The sequence below is a fragment of the Cebus imitator genome, unplaced genomic scaffold (genome assembly GCF_001604975.1).
Source record: "Cebus imitator isolate Cc_AM_T3 unplaced genomic scaffold, Cebus_imitator-1.0 Scaffold48, whole genome shotgun sequence".
In the NCBI taxonomy this organism is placed as follows: Eukaryota; Metazoa; Chordata; class Mammalia; order Primates; family Cebidae; genus Cebus; species Cebus imitator.
In genome coordinates this window covers 8244915-8265844 of record NW_016107363.1, presented here as the reverse complement: position 1 = coordinate 8265844, position 20930 = coordinate 8244915, and the positions used below count along the sequence as shown (strand labels likewise).

General features: G+C 41.5%; 1 protein-coding gene and 1 long non-coding RNA gene across 2 annotated transcripts in view; both read right to left on the bottom strand.

Moving 5' to 3' along the window:
- The window catches only part of TASOR (transcription activation suppressor), a 70560-nt gene extending 60446 nt beyond the window's left edge, over nt 1–10114 (bottom strand). Inside the window, exon 1 of the mRNA XM_037738119.1 lies at nt 9515–10114. Within this exon, the coding sequence (XP_037594047.1) occupies nt 9515–9845 (331 nt within the window). The 5' untranslated portion in view covers nt 9846–10114. The remainder of the gene's footprint in view (nt 1–9514) is intronic.
- LOC119471053 lies at nt 6519–9394 on the bottom strand. Its single transcript, XR_005200045.1, has 2 exons — nt 7285–9394; nt 6519–7127 (listed from the first exon to the last, which is right to left on the bottom strand). It is a non-coding gene; the product is annotated as an uncharacterized LOC119471053 (long non-coding RNA).
- Nucleotides 10115–20930: the final 10816 nt, after the last annotated feature.

Sequence of the window (20930 nt, the reverse complement as noted above, 5' to 3'; positions counted from 1 at the left end):
GCCACTGCACTCCAGCCTGGGTAACGAGAGCGAAACTCCGTCTCAAAAAAAAAAAAAAGAAAAAAGAAAAACTAGCTAAGCATGGTGGTGCATGCCTGTAGTCCCAACTACTTGGGAAGCTGAGGCATGAGGATCTCTTGAGCCCAGAAGCTCAAGGCTACAGTGAGCCATGTTCATACTACCGCACTCCAGCCTGGGAAACAGAGTGTGACCGTGTTTCAAAAAACAAAAATAAAAATAAAAAATAAAATGCTGCACCCACATGGCTTGTTGTATAATCCACAAAAGGTAGAACATTTATTATAACAACTTAGTAAAATGGAAACATCTGGAACTTTGGGGTCAAACCTCGACACAAATACCAGACCTAGCATTACTGGCTTGGAGTAAGATGCTGGGTAAATTAATTACTTATATAGCTCAGTTCTCTCAAATGTAAAATGGCAAACTCCAGCTACCCTAATGACCACTATATGCCACATGCCATACATGAGACAAAACATGGAAAAGGCTCTAAGCATAGCATCCAATGCATCGTTTAAGACAGTAACTTTTTATCCTCCACATACCCAACCATTCCACATCCCACTTTTTTTTTTTTTTCAGAGTTTCACTCTTGTCGCCCAGGTTGAAGCAATTATCCTGCCTCAGCCTCTCGAGTAGCTGGGCTTATAGGAGCCTGCCAGCACATCCAGCTAATTTTTATATTTTTAGTAGATACAGAGTTTCACCATGTTGGCCAGGCTGGTCTCGAACTCCTGACCTCAGGTAATCCACCTGCCTTGGCCTCCCAAAGTGCTGGGATTACAGGAGTAAGCCATTGCGCCCAGCCCCCACTTAATTTTTAAAATATTTAAGTCAAATATCCAATTTGTTCTTTTGGATTACTGGTCTAGTAACCTCAAATTTACACCTTACGCACAAAATATTTTAATTTATTAATACGCCTTAAAGACTATACATATACATATTTCCCCAAATCAAAAAGGAACCACTTTTCATTGTAGAGAGAAGTACTTATAGAAACTATGTTATTCTTGGCTGGGCGTGGTGGCTCATGCCTGTAATCCAAGCACTTTGGAGGCCAAGGCGGGCAGATCACCTGAGGTCAGGAGTTCAAGACCAGCCTGACCAACATGGTGAAACCCCGTCTCAAAAAAAAATTTTTTTAATTTAAAAAAAAAATTAAAAAAGAAACTATGTTATTCTCTATTACCTTAATTTCTTTCAAGACACTGCTTAGTAAGGGTCAACAAATGTCAGTCAAAATAGCTCACTACTGCAAACATAATGTTCCACTTGTACATACTCCTAAAGGTAACAGATGCAGCCAACTTGTCTTTTCTATACATGCTTATTAGACTTTAAAGAACATGTCAAATGACAGACCCATTCATCCATTCATTTACCAAACCATGTATATATTACACAAGTATCTGTCAAAATGTAGTTTTCAATGGCACAGTGTGTACAAACAAATGGTTACCACTACTTTGGAACTGTACACTAAAAAAAATAGTCAACATACCTACAGTTATGCAATAAAAAAATAAACAGAAGTAACCTCAAACAAGTACTCAAATAGAATAAGACTACACAACACAAAGTGCCCTATAATTAAACTTGTAGCAGATGAATATAATTCAGTAACCTATCGATTATAAGCTCCATGAGACAGAAACTGTATCTGTCTTGTTCATCACTCATCTTTCCCATATCCCAGTAGCTAGCCCTGTGAGTGCTAGCCCTAAAAATATTGAACAGCTACAAAAACAACAACAACAACAACAAAAATATTGAACAGTTGAGTGAAGAAAATGAGAAACTCTGTCAAGAGCTTTAAAAATAGTAACAAATAGGCTGGGTGCAGTGGCTCACGCCTGTAATCCTAGCACTCTGGGAGGCGGAGGCGGGTGGATCACCTGAGGTCGGAAAGTTCAAGACCAGCCTGATCGACATGGTGAAACCCCGTCCTTAAAAAAAAAATTAACAAATATATTCTACTACTAAATGATTGCTATTTAAAATTAAGACTCATTCACAAATTCAACAATTCAGTAACATACAAAACACAAATGAAAGCTCAGAAAAGAGGGTAGGAGACATACGTTGTCTTAATTCAAACCTGTGTTACAGAATGTAGGACAAAAACATCTTATCTTTATGATAATTGTCCCCAATTAAATTGTGAAGAACTTAGCAAAGAAAGCAGCATGTGGAGGTCTTTATAGGCTTTCACATTCAAAGTGGGCCAAGCATGATTTTAAAACTTGAGTTTTACACACAATTTTGTTTCTAAACTAACAAAATGACTTCAGGTATCTAAAATGTACACAAAAAATGTATCACATGGCTTCCAATTTCTATGAAATTGTAGTCTACATAAGAGAAATTTTCATTAGTTAAGCTACCCCAACACAATTTCTGCCATTAATCTAAAGTAAGAAATTACTCAAATCATAAATCTGCATAAAAGTTCACATACAAATTATTCTCAAAGTACTTAACATTTCCAGTTCACTCTAAAGCAATGTCCAAGAGTGATATCCAATGTACTAAAGACGACAGCTAGTAGGAAAACTTCCTGCAAATGAAAACGCATTTGAGTTGTAACAACAAATATCTGTGTCCTAATAACTTTGTACTGCAAATGCCTCAGTGGCTTCATTAGTTAGGCCAGTTATAATTTCTCACTTTTTCTGGTGATAATTTCTACAATAATAAAATTATGCTATAATGATTTTTAAGGATTTCAAGTCAACTTGCTGGAAAACTTAAGTTCCTGTTCTCAATGTACATTCTCTGGTAGTCTATTTTATGTCCTCAGAGGTCGCTTAACATTACACGCATCTTGATCAGTGTATCCTGTCACTCCTTTTAAAGAAAACATAAGTAAAAAATCTTAATTATGGGTCACTATTTGAGGTAGTAATAATAAAACAACCCTGTGTGTATCCAAATAGGGAAAGCATTACATTCATGAATCATCCATTTCACTAAGGGACTCAGTATTCAACACACTGTTCTCTAGACTCTGACAGTTATCGTGTAACCATTAGTGGTTAAGTACCACCTTCAATACTGTACTAAGAGCTTTACACGTATCATCTCAATCACCCAAACGACCCTATGAAGTTCAATATGCCCATTTCTCAACTGCAAGTGAAACAAGTGGCAGTTGAGTTGGTCCAAGGTTGCAGGGTTAATCAATGAATCAAGCTGCTGGGATTTAAATTCAAGCGATCAGGCTCCCTATCTCATATCCTGAAATATAAGATGTGGGTGTGTATAAGATGTACAATGTCCAATCACGTCGAGCTGTAAAAAAAATCACTGCTTCCTCATTTTATAAACTAGAAATCATATAGAAAACTTAGGCACAAGGAGGGGTGAAGCGGCCCAGGTTGGAAACGGAGCAGGTCAAAACTCCCATGATCAGTAGTGGGATCACACCTGTGAATAGCCACTGCACTCCAGCCTGGGCAAATAGCAAGACCCTCGTCTCTTCTGGGGAAAAAAAAAAAAAAAAAAAAAACTTAGGCACAGGAAGTTAGCTATAAAAGAACAAAGAGGCCAGGCGCAGTAGCTCACACGCCTACAATCCCAGCACTTTGGGAGGCCAAGACAGACAGATCACAAGGTCAGGAGATCAAGACCATGCTGGCCAACATGGTGAAGCCCAGTCTCTACTCAAAATACAAAAATTCGCTGGGCATGGTAGCACAGGCCTATAGTCCCAGCTACTCGGGAGGCTGAGGCAGGAGAATCGCTTGAACCAGAGGTTGCAGTGAGCCGAGATCATGCCACTATACTCCAGCTTAGGCAACAGAGATTCTGCCTCAAAAAAAAAGAAAAAAAAGAATTTGGTTCTAAGACTGCTCTTTCTATACCCTCTAATGTCTTCTCCCAAATCTTAATTTTTTCTGATTTTAATTTTCCTGCAGAGATACTAGGGCCAAGAGTCTTAACAACCTCTTTTTTAAAAAAAGGTTAACAGTAGCAAAAGTTCTTTCATACATTAATGTGTAATTTTGCTTATTTAATAAATTTCCATTAAATGCCTGTCAGAAAAACAGCTGAGCTGACTACTAATCATACAAGGTTTCCCTATTGACAAGTTATTTATAGATGCATTTTACAAGACTGAGAAACACAGATTTAGAAGGGCACTTGGAGATTTATAATTCAAATGAAGAAACTGACAGTACCATAGAATAGCAACTAGAATTCACATTTCCTGACTCTTAGCCATACTATCATCAAATATTTTTTATTAGATTATACAAAACATACTCAAGATTTGAAGGTCGTATTTAGGCAGTAGGCAGAGATACAATTTAAGTAATCAAGCAGTAGCTTTGTTTCTTAAGCAAAAGAACATCTTCACCAGGCACGGTGGCTCACACCTGTAATCCCAGCACTTTGGGAGGCCAAGGCAGGCAGATCATGAGGTCAAGAGATCAAGACCATCCTAGCCAACAGAGAAACTCCCGTCTCTACTTAAAAAAATATAAAATGTGGTGGCACGTGTCTGTATTTGCAGCTACTCAGGAGGCTAACGCAGGAGGATCACTTGAACCCAAGAGGGGGAAGTTGCAGTGAGCCAAAATCCCACCACTGCACTCCAGAAAAAAAAAGGAACATCTTCGTCAATTAGTTTTACCAATTTGTTTACTTTTAACGCAGATATTTTTGTATTTATGTATTGCAAAAAATATCAAAAATACGTAACTTCTGTGTATCTATGTATATACACACACACAAGCTAAACCTAAAAGATGGACCACTCCTATCAAAACATACAAATGGGGCTGAGCACACGGGCTCACGTCTATAAACCCGACACTTTGGGAGGCCAAGGTGGGCAGATCACTTGAGGTCAGGAGTTCCAGCATGACCAACATAGTGAAACCCTATCTCTACTGAGAATACAAAAATTAGCTGCGAGTGGTGACGGACACCTGTAATCCAAGCTACTCAGGAGAGGCTGAGGAAGGAGAAGGCTTTGAACCCAGGACGCAGAGATTGCAGTGAGCAGGGATTACAACACTGCACTCTAGCCTGAGCGACAGAGTAAGACTCCGAAAAAAAAAAAAAAAAAAAAAAAAAAAAAAAAAAAAAAAAAAAAAAAAAAAAAAAAAAAAAAACCACAAATGGGTAATATAAAGTCTAAATAAACAGCTGTCTGATTTAAAGTAACTAATTCATGGAAGACGACGAAATAATTATCAAGAAGCAGCTGGGGATCTGAAATTCTCTCTGAATTCATAGCTGATGTCTACTGGTATTAATGATTATAATACAACCACTCTCCATCCATTTGTTCTTCACAGTTAAGATCTTTTTTAAAAACCACTTTTCTTCAGTCTAAAAAAGATTAGCACAGACAATAGGAATGGGTGCTTCATTGCTAAATCAACAAGGCTGAACATAATGCATAGTTAAGAATGAATATGCTGGCAGGAATCAAGAGCGTACAAATATGAAACAATGATCTTTGGACTGAGGATAGGACAAAGTAAATTTTACCTCCATTGCTTTGCTATTATGTACAGAGAGATCTATTGTTCTCAGAACCCACTCATCTATACACAACTAATGAAATACAACGGATATTTCCTTAAGAATGAGACTTGGCTCCAATAGCTTCAAAAAGATAAGTGCAAATTTTGTTGGGGAAGATGGAGGTTAGGAAAATTAGTAATTACTTCTGGACTAAACTAGTTTGGAAACTTACTGTATGAGAGCAACTAATTTTTGAGACTCCCTTGTACGCTACAAAAACATTAAACATTTTCCAGAAAGTGAATCATAACTACTCCATTTCCCAAGAACTTTGGAGGGAAAAATTACATCAAACGCAATTACCAATTTACTTTTGATGACTTACTAGATTTAAACAAAGCAACAGTGAAACATCTACCAACAAAATGCAATTCTACAATTTGGTTAAATGTAAGAATTGGTCAGGTGCGGTGGCTCACACCTGTAATCCCAGCAGTTTGGGAGGCCAGCAGGCATATCACAAGGTCAGGAGTTCAAGACCAGGCTGGCCAACATGGTTAAACTTTTCAGTATCAAAGGTTCTGTTGCATTCATATTTTAATATGGTAGACCTTTTCTTGTGACTGCTTTTCTCATGAAAAGACCAGGCTGGCCAACATGGTGAAACCCCGTCTCTACTAAAAATACCAAAAAAAGCTGGGCATGGTGGCGGGCGCCTGTAATCCCAGCTACTTGGGAGGCTGAGACAGGAGAAACGTTTGAACCCAAGAGACGGAGGTTGCAGAGTGCCGAGATTGTGCCAGTGCACTCCAGCCTGGGTGACAGGGTGAGGCTGCCTCAAAAAAAATCATGCCTCAGCCAATAAATAATACAACATACATCAAAAACAGTAAAAATTTATACCTTTCCAGATAGTCAATCTATCAGCACCAATCAAATGTCGATAGTGAACAAAATTTCTGAATGTCAAAATTCCCCAAGGATGAAAATGTACTAAATATTTCTATATTTAATGGTGGGGGGAGACAGTTTTTGTTACAAACGGTTCAGGTCAAAAGCAGCTAACTTAAATCCTTAGGTTACAAAAAAAAACAAAAATCTTGCTACCCAGTTTGAACAGAGGTAAGAAGTACTCCACACCTATCTTCAAATTCCAACTCCACCACTTATTAGCTGTGTGACCTTGGGCAAGTTACCTAACTTCTCAGTACTTTAGCCTCCTCATCTGTAAAATGGGAATAGTACCTACCACAAAACACTGCTGAGATTTAGTCAATGTATATAAACTGCTTAGAACAATGCCCACAACTTATTAGGTACTATACAAGTGTTTGCCAATATTATTACTAAATTACAATTGCAGTTATTTTGGATGTCATACTATTGACAAGCCCAAAAAAGGAACTGAGTCAACAAGTTATAATTGTATAGTAGTGACCTTTAAGGCATTAAAGCAGTCAAGTCCTAATCTTGAATTTCATGGGAAAAGCAGTCACAAGGTCTGCCATATTAAAATATGAATGCAACAGAACCTTGATACTGAAAAGTTCAAGCAGACATACCTATTGAAAACCATCTAATATTCATGATAAAAAGACTTAGATGACCACAACTAATAAAACCTAGCCAAATCCTCGGCCCGGCGCGGTGGCTCACGCCTGTAATCCAAGCACTTTGGAGGCCAAGGCGGGCGGATCGCCTGAGATCGGGAGTTCATGACCAGCCTGACCAACATGGTGAAACCCTGTCTTTTTTTAAAAAAAAAAAAAAAAAAAAAACCTAGCCAAATTCTATACAAAGTGATACCTTTACCTTTAGAGCCTTCCAAGAGAAGATGTTGGGGTGAAGAGTGAAACTTGCAGCTTCATTATTAGTTTATGATGTAATTTTTTAAAAATAAAGTTGAATTTATGTATTAAATTCTACCAAGCACTAACTCCTCTCAGCTTGAACAGGATAAAATTCATAGTGGTAAAATAGCTGCTTATTTAATTTTTTAAGGTTCTATTTAAGTCGCTACTTTACTATTTGAACAGCTGGTGATCAGGGCATAAATATTTACACAAGTTAAAAATTGCTCATTTTCACTAAACATGAAAAAGTCTACTGTGATATATTTTCCCTATTCACAACTTTTGTCTCTAAGTAAAAACGGAAAATACAAGTTTTACCCAAGAGGTACAAGACTATGGGGGGAAAAAGCTAGGTTTATATTTCCTAATCTCTCAATTATTTCCACGTTTAGTGTGTTCATCTCAAGTCTATTTTACAGCAATCTCTGGATTTATCTAACGAAAAAAAAAAAAACACACACACACACAATGCCTTTCCAGTTCCTACTGCCTTCCCACATTTCAAACCAAATTTTAAGGATTTCTTGGCCAATTTTCTGGTACTAACATACAGAAAAAAAGTGTATCATGGTTTGTCCATATTCTTAGGCACTTAAAACTTTAAAGAAAAAAAAAAAACTTCAAACGGCTTTTATTGCGCTGTGAACAAAAAAATAGTTCGACCTCCTACCTCATAACCAGAGCCCATTTAAATGTGCTTCCAACCTATTCTCTACCAATTGATAATTTATGCTGGGAACTTAACTTCTCTCATACAGACTATAATCATACATCTCAAATCTTAATACACCAAAAGAACTGACAGTCTTGACCTTTAAAAGTATCTTTCTGAACCCCATATTAACTCAAAAGATATTTCTAGAAACAGTCCTCATGCTAACTTCCAAAGGTTAACTTCATCTTTGTCAACATGGTTTCTCACACCAAGTATTTTCTTGGCTTTGTCATCCAAACAGAAATGAACTTTATTTGTAACTTTCCGATAAAAGGCTCAAACAATTCCAGTAGTGCAAGTGGAACTGGTTATGCTTATAGAAAGTCAGTATAATGCCACAGCCAAGATTCTATAATCAAGAAATGAAAAAGCTTTCCGTAGGGGGAAAAAAATCCTATTATTTTCCAAAGTAAATAATGAAAAACCTAACCACACAGTAGGGCAAAAAGGTAGTCTAAATCCAGAATATCCAAAATTTACTGGACAGTTAAAAAATAATACCCCAGTAACAAAAAACGATACTAATTTGATCTTCATTAGAAATTTTGACTCCATATTAATATGGCATTAAGATTTTTTAAAAGTACATATAATTAATGTAATTGTTCCCACATGGGTTCCAAAAACTAAGAGTGTACTTTTTTTAAATCTGAAGTTCTACCATCTAGAAGACCAACTTGGTGACTCTTGGGGATAAGGTAACTTCTCATTAGTTTTCCATTGGGAAATTACTGCACCAAGAACCTACCTTGCCATTCTTTTCAAATATAAGAAAAACCATATTAAGTTCGGACTTAAAAAGAGAGATCTATTTAATCTAACGCTTCAATAACAAGGGGGAAAAATCTACATGGAAATGAAGTGTGATGGAAAATAGCAGTGTGCATGGATCACATCTACTAATGAAGATTTCTAAATAAGGGAGGACGCTGACATCAAGCACATTTCAAGTAGACACACACAGCTGAAGAATTTCCACGGGGAGAAGCACTTGTGGTCCTCAAAAGGCAATGGCCTCGGAGAAAGCCCCAGAATCCATGGCCAAGGGCTATTTCCATAGCGAGACTTCTCAGAAGCATCCTTAGGACACAACGGTTTCTCTGCCTTCGGGGATTGGGAGGGAGGGGCGCCGAGCACCATCTTTCCTCTCTGGGAGTGCAGCCTTACGGACAGGCTTCAAACCTGAGCTACTTCCAACTTCCACGGGGAGGGGGAGCAGGGGAGCGTGGTTCCTCCGCCTTCTCTTGCACCAAGCGCGGCAGCTGGGCGGCCGTGGCAGTGAGGGGAGAGGCGGCCGGCGCTGCATGCGTGTTTACGTGTCTCGGATGGGTGTGGGAAGAGGACATAGAAAGGTTCTAATGAAAAGATGGAAGTGGGAGGGGGAGAGAGAAAGAGAGACAGAGAGAGAGAGAGAGGGGTTGAGGAGAAGGGGAGGCACCACCTTTCTTTTCTCTGCTCTTCCTGGGGATCTGAAAACTCCTCCTAACAGGCCTTTCGGGCTCTTCGGGGCCTCTGGGCAGGGCGGCCGCGCCCGCCACAGAGGATTCCTGAGGCTGCTCGTGGCTGAGGCTCTGAGCGGCCTCGGCCCCCGCGGTCTCCTCAGGCCCAGCGCCGCCGCCAGGTTCCGCGATGCTGAGGCCGCCGCCGCCGCCATTTTGTGGGGAGGACTCAAGCTCCGGAAGCGCCTGCTTCATCTCGTCGTCTCCGCGGCCGCCACTTTCCCAGCTCGAGTCCGTCGGCGGAGAGGCCTCAGTCTCCAGAGCAGTCGCCATCCCGCCGGCGTGAGGAGCTCCGGGAAGCTTCTGCCCACAAGGTCGACGAATGTGGGGGGAAGGGGCGGCGGGCCAGTCTCGCCGCAGAGCTGCTCTCAGCCCACCCACCCCCTTCCCCCCGTGGCCTCGGGCTGCGCTCCCGACACTGCAGCCTTTTGGGGGCTCCGAAGCGGGCACCCCAACCGTGCTGCCCGGTCCTCGGAGCCGCTCCTCGCTGGGGCAGTTCTTCTGCCTTCCCCCGCCACTCAACGTGCCCGCGTCGGGGCCGAAAGGGGGCGGGGCTACCGTGGGCCTTTCCACCAATGGGAGCGCGGCACCCGCCTCCGCGAGTGCGGATATACCGCGCCGGGGGGCGGGGTTTGGGGCTCCCGAGCCCGCCAAAAGGGGCGACCGCAACGCTTGACGAGGGCTTCGACGCCGCGGCAACGGCCTGTGGAATGCGTGGGCTCTGTGGCGATAACGCGAGTTCCCGGGCCGCACTGGGCCCGCGCTGCAGGCGAGGGAGAAGGGCTTGGCCTCATCCTCGGAGCACAGGCGTCGCCCGTTTGTGGACCAGATCCTTACCCCTCCGCGCACGAGCTGTCTCGGTCCAAACGGGCTACAGAGCAGTGGATTCAGGACGATCTCGGTTTTGTGAACGATTTGCATGTGTACAAAGACCTAGAAAGGAGATAAGAGAATGGGCTACGCCAAAATAGCCTGAAAACCTCCGCGGCCTCTGCGACCTGCTGCTCTCACCAGATCTTGAATCTTTATGATACATTACTCGCCCCAGGCCTTCTCTTTATCTCAAAGGGTGTGACCCAGAGTCACAGCTCGGTATGTCACAGCTCCATCAAAGACTCTATACCTGAGATACTCTGATGGGACTTCACAACCTAGTGTTAACAGGATTTGGTTCTCAGTTTGAGAGGAGGAGGCTGTTAGCTCTTAACATTATTTAAGTACTTTTCCATTTGGTCCCCTCCCCCTGTTTTCCTATAGTAAATGTATAGCAAAGAAAAAATAAACTTTTACGATAACATTAAAAATTGTAAAGCAGGTGGTCGCCCTTCCATAAAGGCAACAACTTGATAGTTAAGTGAAGAGCCCTTTACACAGTAGTTTCTACCTTGTCAATATAAGAAAAATACGGTTTTTTTTATATTTGAAAAGAATGGCAAGGTATGTTCTTGGTGCATAACTTGTCAGTATTAACTATCATGGGTTATCGTGAATACAGCCAATATTAGTGCTTTCTATGTGCTACACACTGACTGGACAAGTGATTTACGTGCATTATGTCCATTTAATCCTCACAGCAACAGATATGAGGGAGATCGTTCGCACAATTTAAGCATTGCAAGACATTGAACAAATTTACGGTAACAAAATCAAGATTTGAATTCAGGTCTATTTAACTCCTCCAGTAAGTTCTTAAGCACTGTACACTGCCTGCCTCTCTAAGACTTAATTTTCACAGCAGCTGTGCACTTTTATTCATCTTTATGGATGAAACAACAGAGAGCTGACATTTTGTTGAGGTTTGCCAAGGAGCAGGAGCAGGTTTAATACCCAGATCTCTACTTCCAAACTCTATCTCCCAAGGAGTTTACTGACCAAATTATCGTCATAATAAAGCCCCATGCTTAAAGAGCATTCCCAAGGGCAACAGCAAAGTTGGATTTCTTTGTCCACTGATAAACATCACTGTTTAACAGCTGATATTAAAAAAACTAATCATGAATTGCCCAACCTATTGGAATCAATTTAGTAAATCATACAAAAGTGAGGGTAAATCCATTATTAGTAAATAGTTTAAAAACACATTTTATGGGAGAGAACTGGCATAAAGAAAAACGAAGAAAAAAGAAAAAAAAAACACACGTTTTAGGCCAGGCTCACACCTGTAATCCCCAGTACTTTGGGAGGTCAAATCAGGCAGATCACCTAAGGTCAGGGGTTTGAGACCAGCCTGGCCAACAGAGTAAAACCCCATCTCTACTAAAAATACAAAAATTACCCAGACGTGGTAGCACATGCCCGTAATCCCAGCTACTTGGGAGGCTGAGGCATAAGAATTGCTTGCACCCAGGAGGCAGAGGTTGCACTGAGCTGAGACTGCACCATTGCACTCCAGCCTGGGCTGAGACTGTCTCAAAACACACACAGACACATTTTAAAATATGCTTAAATGAAAAACTGAGGTGTAGGTTGAGGGGGGAAATGCTATATTAAGTAATTTTTTTAATTGGGGGAGGGGCTTTACTTGATTTAAAAGACAGTACAGAAGTTCAAAAACTCATATTGCAGTCCCCAAATGGTAACTTTCTTTTTTATTGATTCATTGAAGGCATACCTAAAAGCTCATTTTTATCAAATTCAAAAATAAGGCCTAATTGTGACCAGGTGTTATGGCTCATGTCAAAATCCCACTTTGGGAGGTGGAGGCAGGAAGCCCACTTGAGCCCAGGAGTTCATGATGAGCCTGGGCAATATAGTGAGAACCTGTCTTTATTTAAAAAAAAAAAAAAAAAACCTAATTGCATACTAATACCGCTACTCATCCACTCAAGAAAAGGCCAACTGCACTTGGAAGCTCCTAGGCTATGCATAAGGCAACCACAGGTTGTTAGTAAAGAGCACCTCAAACTAAGGCTAGACAGAACCATTAGCCCTCCACAGAGGTTGAATCTTAAATTTTGTGAGGATAAAAATTGTTTCCCATTCCAACTGACATTTATTAAAAGAAATTTGGCTGGGTGTGGTGGCTGACACCTGCAATCCCAGCACTTTGGGAGCAGGAGGATCACTTCAGCTTAGGAGTTCAAGACCAGCTTTTGCAACATAGTGAGACTCTGTCTCTGTTTAAAAATAATAATAATAATCCCAGGGCCAGGCGCGGTGGCTCAAGCCTGTAATCCCAGCACTTTGGGAGGCTGAGGTGGGTGGATCATGAGGTCAAGAGATCAAGACCATCCTGGTCAACATGGTGAAACCCCGTCTCTACTAAAAATACAAAACATTAGCTGGGCATGGTGGTGTGTGCCTGTAGTCCCAGCTACTCAGGAGGCTGAGGCAGGAGAATTGCCTGAACCCAGGAGGCGGAGGTTGCGGTGAGCCGAGATCGCGCCATTGCACTCCAGCCTGGGTAACATGAGTGAAACTCCGTCTCAAAAAATAAATAAATAAATAAAAAATAAAAAATAAAATAAAATAAAATTTGGAAACATAAAAATAATCCATTTCAAGTCCTCAGTTTAAAAATAGGAAAAGAGACCAGGCACCGTGGCTCACACCTGTGATCCCAGAACTTTGGGAGGCAAGACAGGTGGATCACTTGAGGTCAGGAGTCCAAGACCATCCTGGTCAACATGGTGAAACCCCGTCTCTACTAAAAATACAAAAAATTAGCTGGGCATGGTGGCGCGTGCCTGTAGTCCCAGCTACTCAGGAGGCTGAGGCAGGAGAATTGCCTGAACCCAGGAGGCGGAGGTTGCGGTGAGCCGAGATCTCGCCATTGCACTCCAGCCTGGGTAACAAGAGTGAAACTCCGTCTCAAAAAATAAATAAATAAATAAAAAATAAAAAATAAAATAAAATAAAATTTGGAAACATAAAAATAATCCATTTCAAGTCCTCAGTTTAAAAATAGGAAAAGAGACCAGGCACCGTGGCTCACACCTGTGATCCCAGAACTTTGGGAGGCAAGACAGGTGGATCACTTGAGGTCAGGAGTCCAAGACCAGCCTGGTCAACATGGTGAAACCCTGTCTCTACTAAAAATACAAAAATTAAGGCCGGGCACAGTGGCTAACGCTTGTAATTGCAGCACTTTGGAGGCTAAGGCAGGCAGATCACACGGTCAGGAGTTCGAGACCAGCCTGGCCAATGCAGTGAAACCATGTTTCTACGGATGCCTATAATCCCAGCTACTCGGGAGTCTGAGGCAGGAGAATTGCTTGAACCTGGGAGGTGGAGGTTGCAGTGAGCCGAGATCATAACAGTACACTCCAGCCTGGGCAACAGAGCTAGACTCTGTCTCAAAAAAAAAAAAAAAAGATGCAAAAATTAGCTGGGCATGGTGGCACATACCTATCATCCCCTCAGGTGGCTAAGGTAGGAGAATCACTTGAACCTGGGAGGCAGAGGTTGCAGTGAACCAAGATTGCACCAAGCACTCCAGCCTGGGTGACAGAGTGAGATTCTGTCTCAATAATAATAATAATAATAATAATAATAAGGCCGGGCACAGTGGCTCAAGCCTGTAATCCCAGAACTTTGAGAGGCCGAGGCAGGTGGATCACAAGGTCAAGAGATCAAGACCATCCTGGCCAACAGGGTGAAACCCCGTCTCTACTAAAAGTACAAAAATTAGGTGGCCGTGGTGGCTCAAGCTTGTAGTCCCAGCTACTCAGGAGGCTGAGGCAGGAGAATCGCTTCAACCCAAGAGGTGGAGATTGCAGTGAGCCAAGATTGCACTACTGCACTCCAGCCTGGCAACAGAGCAAGACTCCATCTCAGAAAAATAAAATAAAAATAGGAAAAGACAATGAACCAAGATCACATAGCCAGCTAGTAAGAAGAGTTAACATTTACTGAGCACTTTCTATGTGTCAGACACTTCTAAGAGTGTTAAATGTATAGTCTCATGGATCCCCGGAGAAGGTTCTAATGTTATCTCCATTTACAGATGAAAAAACTGAGGCAGAGCAGTTGATTAACTTAATGTTATTTAGAGTGTAAGTGGCAAAACCAAGATTCTAACACAGGCAGTGTGCCTCCAAAGCCCCATGCCCTTAATAACCACAATATATTAAACTTCTCTTGAAACAAAGTCCAAAACTCAGTGCATTTTCCATTATGCCATTTCATCTCCCTTCCTCAAACAGTACTTAAAAGACAGGATATGAATAGCTTAACTCAGCAATAACTATCAGTATTACTGATGCATAAACTTTGACCTAGCAATTCTATTTCTAGAAATGTATATGGTACAAATGTACTCATTCACATTCTAAATGTGTATTCAAGGAGATTCTTTACAGTGTTGTATTAGCAAAGGATTGGAAATAACTTAAATATATATCAATAGGGTATGTCCACACAGTAGGATACTATGCAGCCATAAAAAGGAATGAGGCACTGATGCATGCTACAATGTGAATAAACCTTGAAAACATTATGCTAAATGAAAGAAGCCAGACACAAAAGCGATATATTACAGATTCTGTTCATATGGAAGTTCAGAATAGGAAATTCTGCAGAAACAGAAAAATGATTGGTGGTTACCAGGAGCTAGTGAGAGGGGAGAAGGGGAGAATGGGGACTGACTGCTAATGAGTACAAGGATTCTTTCTGGGTTGACGAAAATATTCTGGAATTAGATAGTGGTGATAATGCCACAACTTTGTGGATATATTTAAAACCACTGAATATATATTTTTAAGTATATAGATTTACATATTTATATATATATATATAAATTTTTTTTTTTTGAGATGGAGTCTTACTCTGTCACCTAGACTGGAGTACAGTGGTGCCATTTTGGCTTACTGCAACCTCTGCCTTCTGGGTTCAAGCAATTCTCCTGCCTCAGCCTCATGAGTAGTTGGGATTACAGGAACCTGCCACCACACTCAGCTAATTTTTATATTTTTAGTGGAGATGAGGTTTCGCCATGTTGGCCAGGCTAGTCCCAAACTTCTGACCTCACATGATTTGCCCACCTCAGCCTCCCAAAGTGCTGGGATTATATGCATGAGCCACTGTACCCAACTGAACTGTATACTTTAAAAGATGAATTTTATAATATGTGAATTGTATCTACAAGGGGTGGAAAGAACTAGGCATTCCTTGAGGTCAGAGACTCCAAGCAGCAGAAACTCTCTCCTATTGCCTGCTTTGAAGAAACAAGCTGCCATGGATTCTATAGCTGCCAACAATTTGAAGGAGTTTGGAAACAAACCCTTTTGTAGTTGAGTCTCCAAGAGAGAGTGCAGCCCAGCTGCATGATTTCAGCCTTGTAAGAACCTGAGCACAAACCCCAGCTAACCCATGCTTGAACTTCCAACCTACAGAAATTGTGAGCTAATACAGTATTGTTCTAAGCCACTAGGTTTGTGTTTTTCTATTAGAAAACGAATACAGAAGTTAAAATATGCCTGGCATTTTCTTTTTCGAGACAACATCTCACTGTTGCCCAGGCTGGAGTACAAATGGTGCAATCTCAGCTCACTGTAACCTCCGCTTCCCAGGTTCAAATGATTCCCCTGCCTCAGCCTCCCGAGTAGCTGGGATTACAAGCATGCGCCACCACACTCAGCTAATTTTTATATTTTTAGTAGAGATGGGGTTTCACCATGTTGGCCAGGCTGGTCTTGAACTCCTGACCTCAGGTGATCTGCCTACCTTGGCCTCCCAAAGTGCTGCAATTACAGGAGTAAGCCACTGCTCCCAGCTATGCCTGGCATTTTCTAAGTGCTTTGTATATTTTAACTCATCTGATTTTCACACAACCCTATGAGGTCAGTACTCACATTATTCCCATTTTTCTAATAAAGAAGCTCATTAGGTGCTAAGTGTTAAAAAAAAATAAAAAATAAAAAAGTGGCCAGGCACAGTGGCTCACACCTGTAATCCCAGCACTTTGTGAGGCCTAGGTGGGCTGATCATGGGGTCAGGAGTTTAAGACCAGCCTGGCCAACATAGTGAAACCCCATCTCTACTAAAAATACAAAATTTAGCCAGGCACGGTGGTATGCACCTGTAATCCCAACTACTCAAGCGGCTGAGGCAGGAGAATCGTTTGAACTCAGGAGGCAGATGTTACAGTGAGCCAAGACCATACCACTGCACTCCAGCCTGGGCAACAGAGTGAGACTGTCTCAAAAAAACAAAACCAAAAAAACAAGGTGCAGAATAGGATGAATAGTGTGTTAGTATTTTTACCAAAAAATGAGAAATACAGTTAAATATATACAAATATATACATCTATTTGCATAAAACTTTAGTGGAAGCCTACATAAGTAGCTAGCAATATTGATTACCTATGGAAAGGGAACGGGGCTAGAAGATAAGAGATAGGAGAGACTTTTCCCTCTATATCCTTTTGTACTTTTCATGTAAAAGACAGGTTAAAATATATATATATATATATAAGTATATATATATATATATTTCTTTTTAAGAGATGGGGTCTCATTATGTTGCCCAGGCTGGAGTGCAATGGCTATTCACAGGCACAGTCCCACTACTGATCAGTATGGGAGTTTTGACCTGCTCCATTTCCGACCTGGGCCAGTTCATCCCTCCTTAGGCAACCTGGTGGTTCCCCGATCCCGGGAGGTCACCATATTGACACCAAACTTAGTGCAGACACCCAATAGGCATAGCGCACTGCAGCCCAGAACTCCTGGGCTCAAACGATCCTCCCACCTCAGCCTCCCGAGTAGCTGGGACTACAGCCATGCGCCACTGCGCCCAGCATATTGTTTTTTTTTTTTTTGAGACAGGGTCTCACTCTGTTGCCCAGGCTGGAGTGCAGTGGCTCAGTCTCAGCTTGCTGCAACCTCTGCATCTCAGGTTCAAGCAATTCTCCTGCCTCAGCCTCCTGAGTAGCTGGGATTACAGGTACCTGCCACCATGCCTGGCTGGTTTTTGTATTTTTAGTAGAGACAGGGTTTCACCATGTTGGTCAGGCTGGTCTTGAACTCCTGACCTCAGGTGATCCACCCACCTCAGCCTCCCAAAGTCCTGGGATTACAGGCATGAGCCACTGTGCCCAGCCCACCCCCCCCCCAAAAAAATGTGGTGGTGTGGGGATATATATATATATATATATATATGTATATTTAAGACAGGGTCTCACTCTGTCACTCAGGCTGTAGTGCAGTGGCACTGTCATGGCTCACTCCAGCCTTGACCTCGTGGGCTCCATTGATCCTCCTGCCACAGCCTCTGAGTACAGGTGTGTACCACGATACCTGGCTAATGTTCTTATTTTTTGTAGATATTGGGGTCTTATTATGTTGCCCAGACTGCTCTCGAACTCAAGCAATCCTCCTGCCTCAGCCTCCCAAAGTGCTGGGATTATAGGCATTGCTTGGCCAAAGGGTGTGATTTTTGATGCTCACATACTCCTTGAGCCTTGTAGGTCACACAGCTAGGAGGCTTTCTGTTTTTAAAAATTTTTCATTAAAAGACAGCAGTAGTAAAGATAATAAAGGCTAGTCAACAAAAACGGACCTCTAATATCTAATTCATAGAACTGTAAGGATCTTAGAGATTAGTTTGATTCATTTGGAGGACAAGGAAAATATTACAAGGTTACAACTCCATTGTCCATTCAGATGCATTAAAAAATGTGAAATTGTTATTCCTTCCATATATTGAGCAACAATAATTCTACTTCCAAGGAGTCATCCTCTTTCCCCAAAGGGCTTGTCTGGTTACTCACTGAGCAAGTATTTCTTGGGTGTGTCCTAGGGAAGCCTAAGAAAGACCCTCTTAGTATGGCAAAAAAACTGTGTTGAAGTTGATTCATGTAGTAACTGGAAGAAAAACTTCCATGCAATGAGGAAAAGTAACAAAAGGAAGAAATTCAACTGAAAATAAGAATATAGTTAGCAACGAACAAGAAGCAAGTATTCTCTCACTAACACAGCTGACTCTGGTAACCACAAACCTCAGCTAAACCCAGAAGTCAAGAGCTGTCACTTAAGTTCTATTTCATTTCTGAGTGAAACCTTTCTAAGACTTTATTACATGCAATACCATGGATTAATCTCATAGACATAATGTTAAATGAAAGGAGTACGGTATGATTCCATTTACATGAAGTTCAAGGACAGACAAAAATAATCTATGGTAATAAAAGAATTGTGGTTCCCTTGTGGTAGGGGTGGTAGGTAATTGACTCAAAGAGGACATGAAGGAACTTTCTGGAATGACGGAAATGTTTTGTATCTTGATCTGGTTGGTAGTTATACAGACAGGGGCATACATATGTAAGTCTTCATTGAACTATATGCTTAGAGTTGCATTTTATTGTATGATGTTACTCTTCAATTAAACAAAAGCAGAACTTTTCTATGGGTTCTCGTTATTCCAGGGACAAACATAAGAATTCCTCATGTGGGCCTTGCTGATTCTGACCTTTGTCTGCCTTTCCACCTCGCACTTCACTTCCCTAAGTTCCTCCTTGATGCTTCCTATGTCTGGCACATTTGCCAAACTCCCTGGCCATGCAATCGACCTTAGCACATGATATTTGCCCTGTGTGGCATGTTATTCTTCCCCGTGCCACCCGCTTCTCCAGTTCCAGTAACCTCTTGCACTTCCTTTGGCTGAAGCTTCACTTCCTTGTGTGTACTTCCTTCATAGTCCCCCTGCTCCTATTCTAGGTCGGGCTCCCCGTTGGATGCTCTTAAAGAACTTTGCTCCTTTTACTTGGACCACTTACCTCCCACTTTCCTTAATCAGTAATTACTCCTTCATTTGTGGGACTATTTAATTAAATGTCTCTTCCACTAGACTCTGTTCCATTCAGTAGACTGAGGGTCAATGTCTGGGTTTTGCTTACCATGGTATCCCCAGGGCTCACCACAGTGCCTGGAACATAGTAGGTGTTTACTAAATATATTTTGACTCCTGAGGATAAAGTGACTATTTGATAGTCTCTGGCAGGAAAATTGCTGATGTCTCACATAACATGATTTGGGTTTACCCTCATTAAATGTTATTGGTATATCTTGTTTTAAGCAAACTGAATCCATTATATGGAAATCTAGATTTATCCAAAATATAAATTAGAGTGCGTATGCTCAAATGCCTATTACATGATTTATACAAGTTTAAGGCATTGTGGGTTTTTTTTTTACTGCATTTGAGAAGATAGATGAGCTTCATTTCCCAAATTCAAGACTAGTTGAAATCAATAGGATTTAACAATTGGAAGTAATGGTTGTGTTCTACCAGCTGACTGGCCAGTATAGATGTAGTTATAAAGTCATTTATACCACTGCCATTGTCATCTGAACAAAGACCTAGATTTATAACAACTTCATGTTGTGGTTGGTGGAGTTCTGTAATTAAGAAGGAGGCTGGTGCCAACAATGCAAGTTACACAAAGACAAAAAGAAAATGCTCAAAAGGAAGTGGTACACTAGAAAAGTGCAAACATAGGTGGAATGTGTGAAAAAAAAATGTTTTCAAATTAAAATTCTCTTAGATTTTATGTTTTTATGATAAAAGGGGCCGAAAGAAGGTTGTCTGAGACTTCCTATTTTCAAGATAACCCATCTCAGCACTCAATTTGGAAGACAGTGAATAAGTTAAAGGAAAAGAAGTAACAATACAGAGAGAACATGTGAATAACACCTTGCAATTTACCAAATGCTTCACTTACTATCTCAACCTGATACCAGGCCCTAAGCTGGGCTTTTGAGGATACAGCTATAAACAAGCAGATCCATCCTGACCATGTGTTTGTTTTCTTTTCTTTCTTTCTTTCTTTTTTTTTTTTTTGAGACAAAGTCTCACTCTGTCACCCAGGCTGGAGTACAGTGGCATGATGTTGGCTCACTGCAACCTCCGCCTTCCAGGTTCAGGCAATTCTTCTGCCTCAGCCTCCTGAGTCAAGCTGGGATTACAGGCGTGTGCCACCATGCCCAGCTAATTTTTTTTGTATTTTCAGTAGAGACGAGGTTTCACCATGTTGGTCAGGCTGGTCTTGAACTCCTGACCTCATGATCCACCCGCCTCGGCCTCCCAAAGTGCTGGGATTACAGGCGTGAGCCACCGTACCCGGTCTCTTTTTTCTTTTTGAGACAGTCTTGCTCTGTTGCCCAGGCTGGAATACAGTGGCGCCATCTCGGCTCACTGCAACCTCTGCCTCCTAGGTTCAAGCAATTCTCCTGCCTCAGCCTCCCGAGTAGCTGGAATTACAGGCCCAGCTAATTTTTGTACTTTTAGTAGAGACAGGGTTTCACCAGGTTGGTCAGGCTGGTCTCGAACTCCTGACCTCAGGTGATCCATCTGCCTTGGCCTCCCAAAGTGCTGGGATTACAGGTGTGAGCCACTGCAGCTAGGCCCTGTGTTTGTTT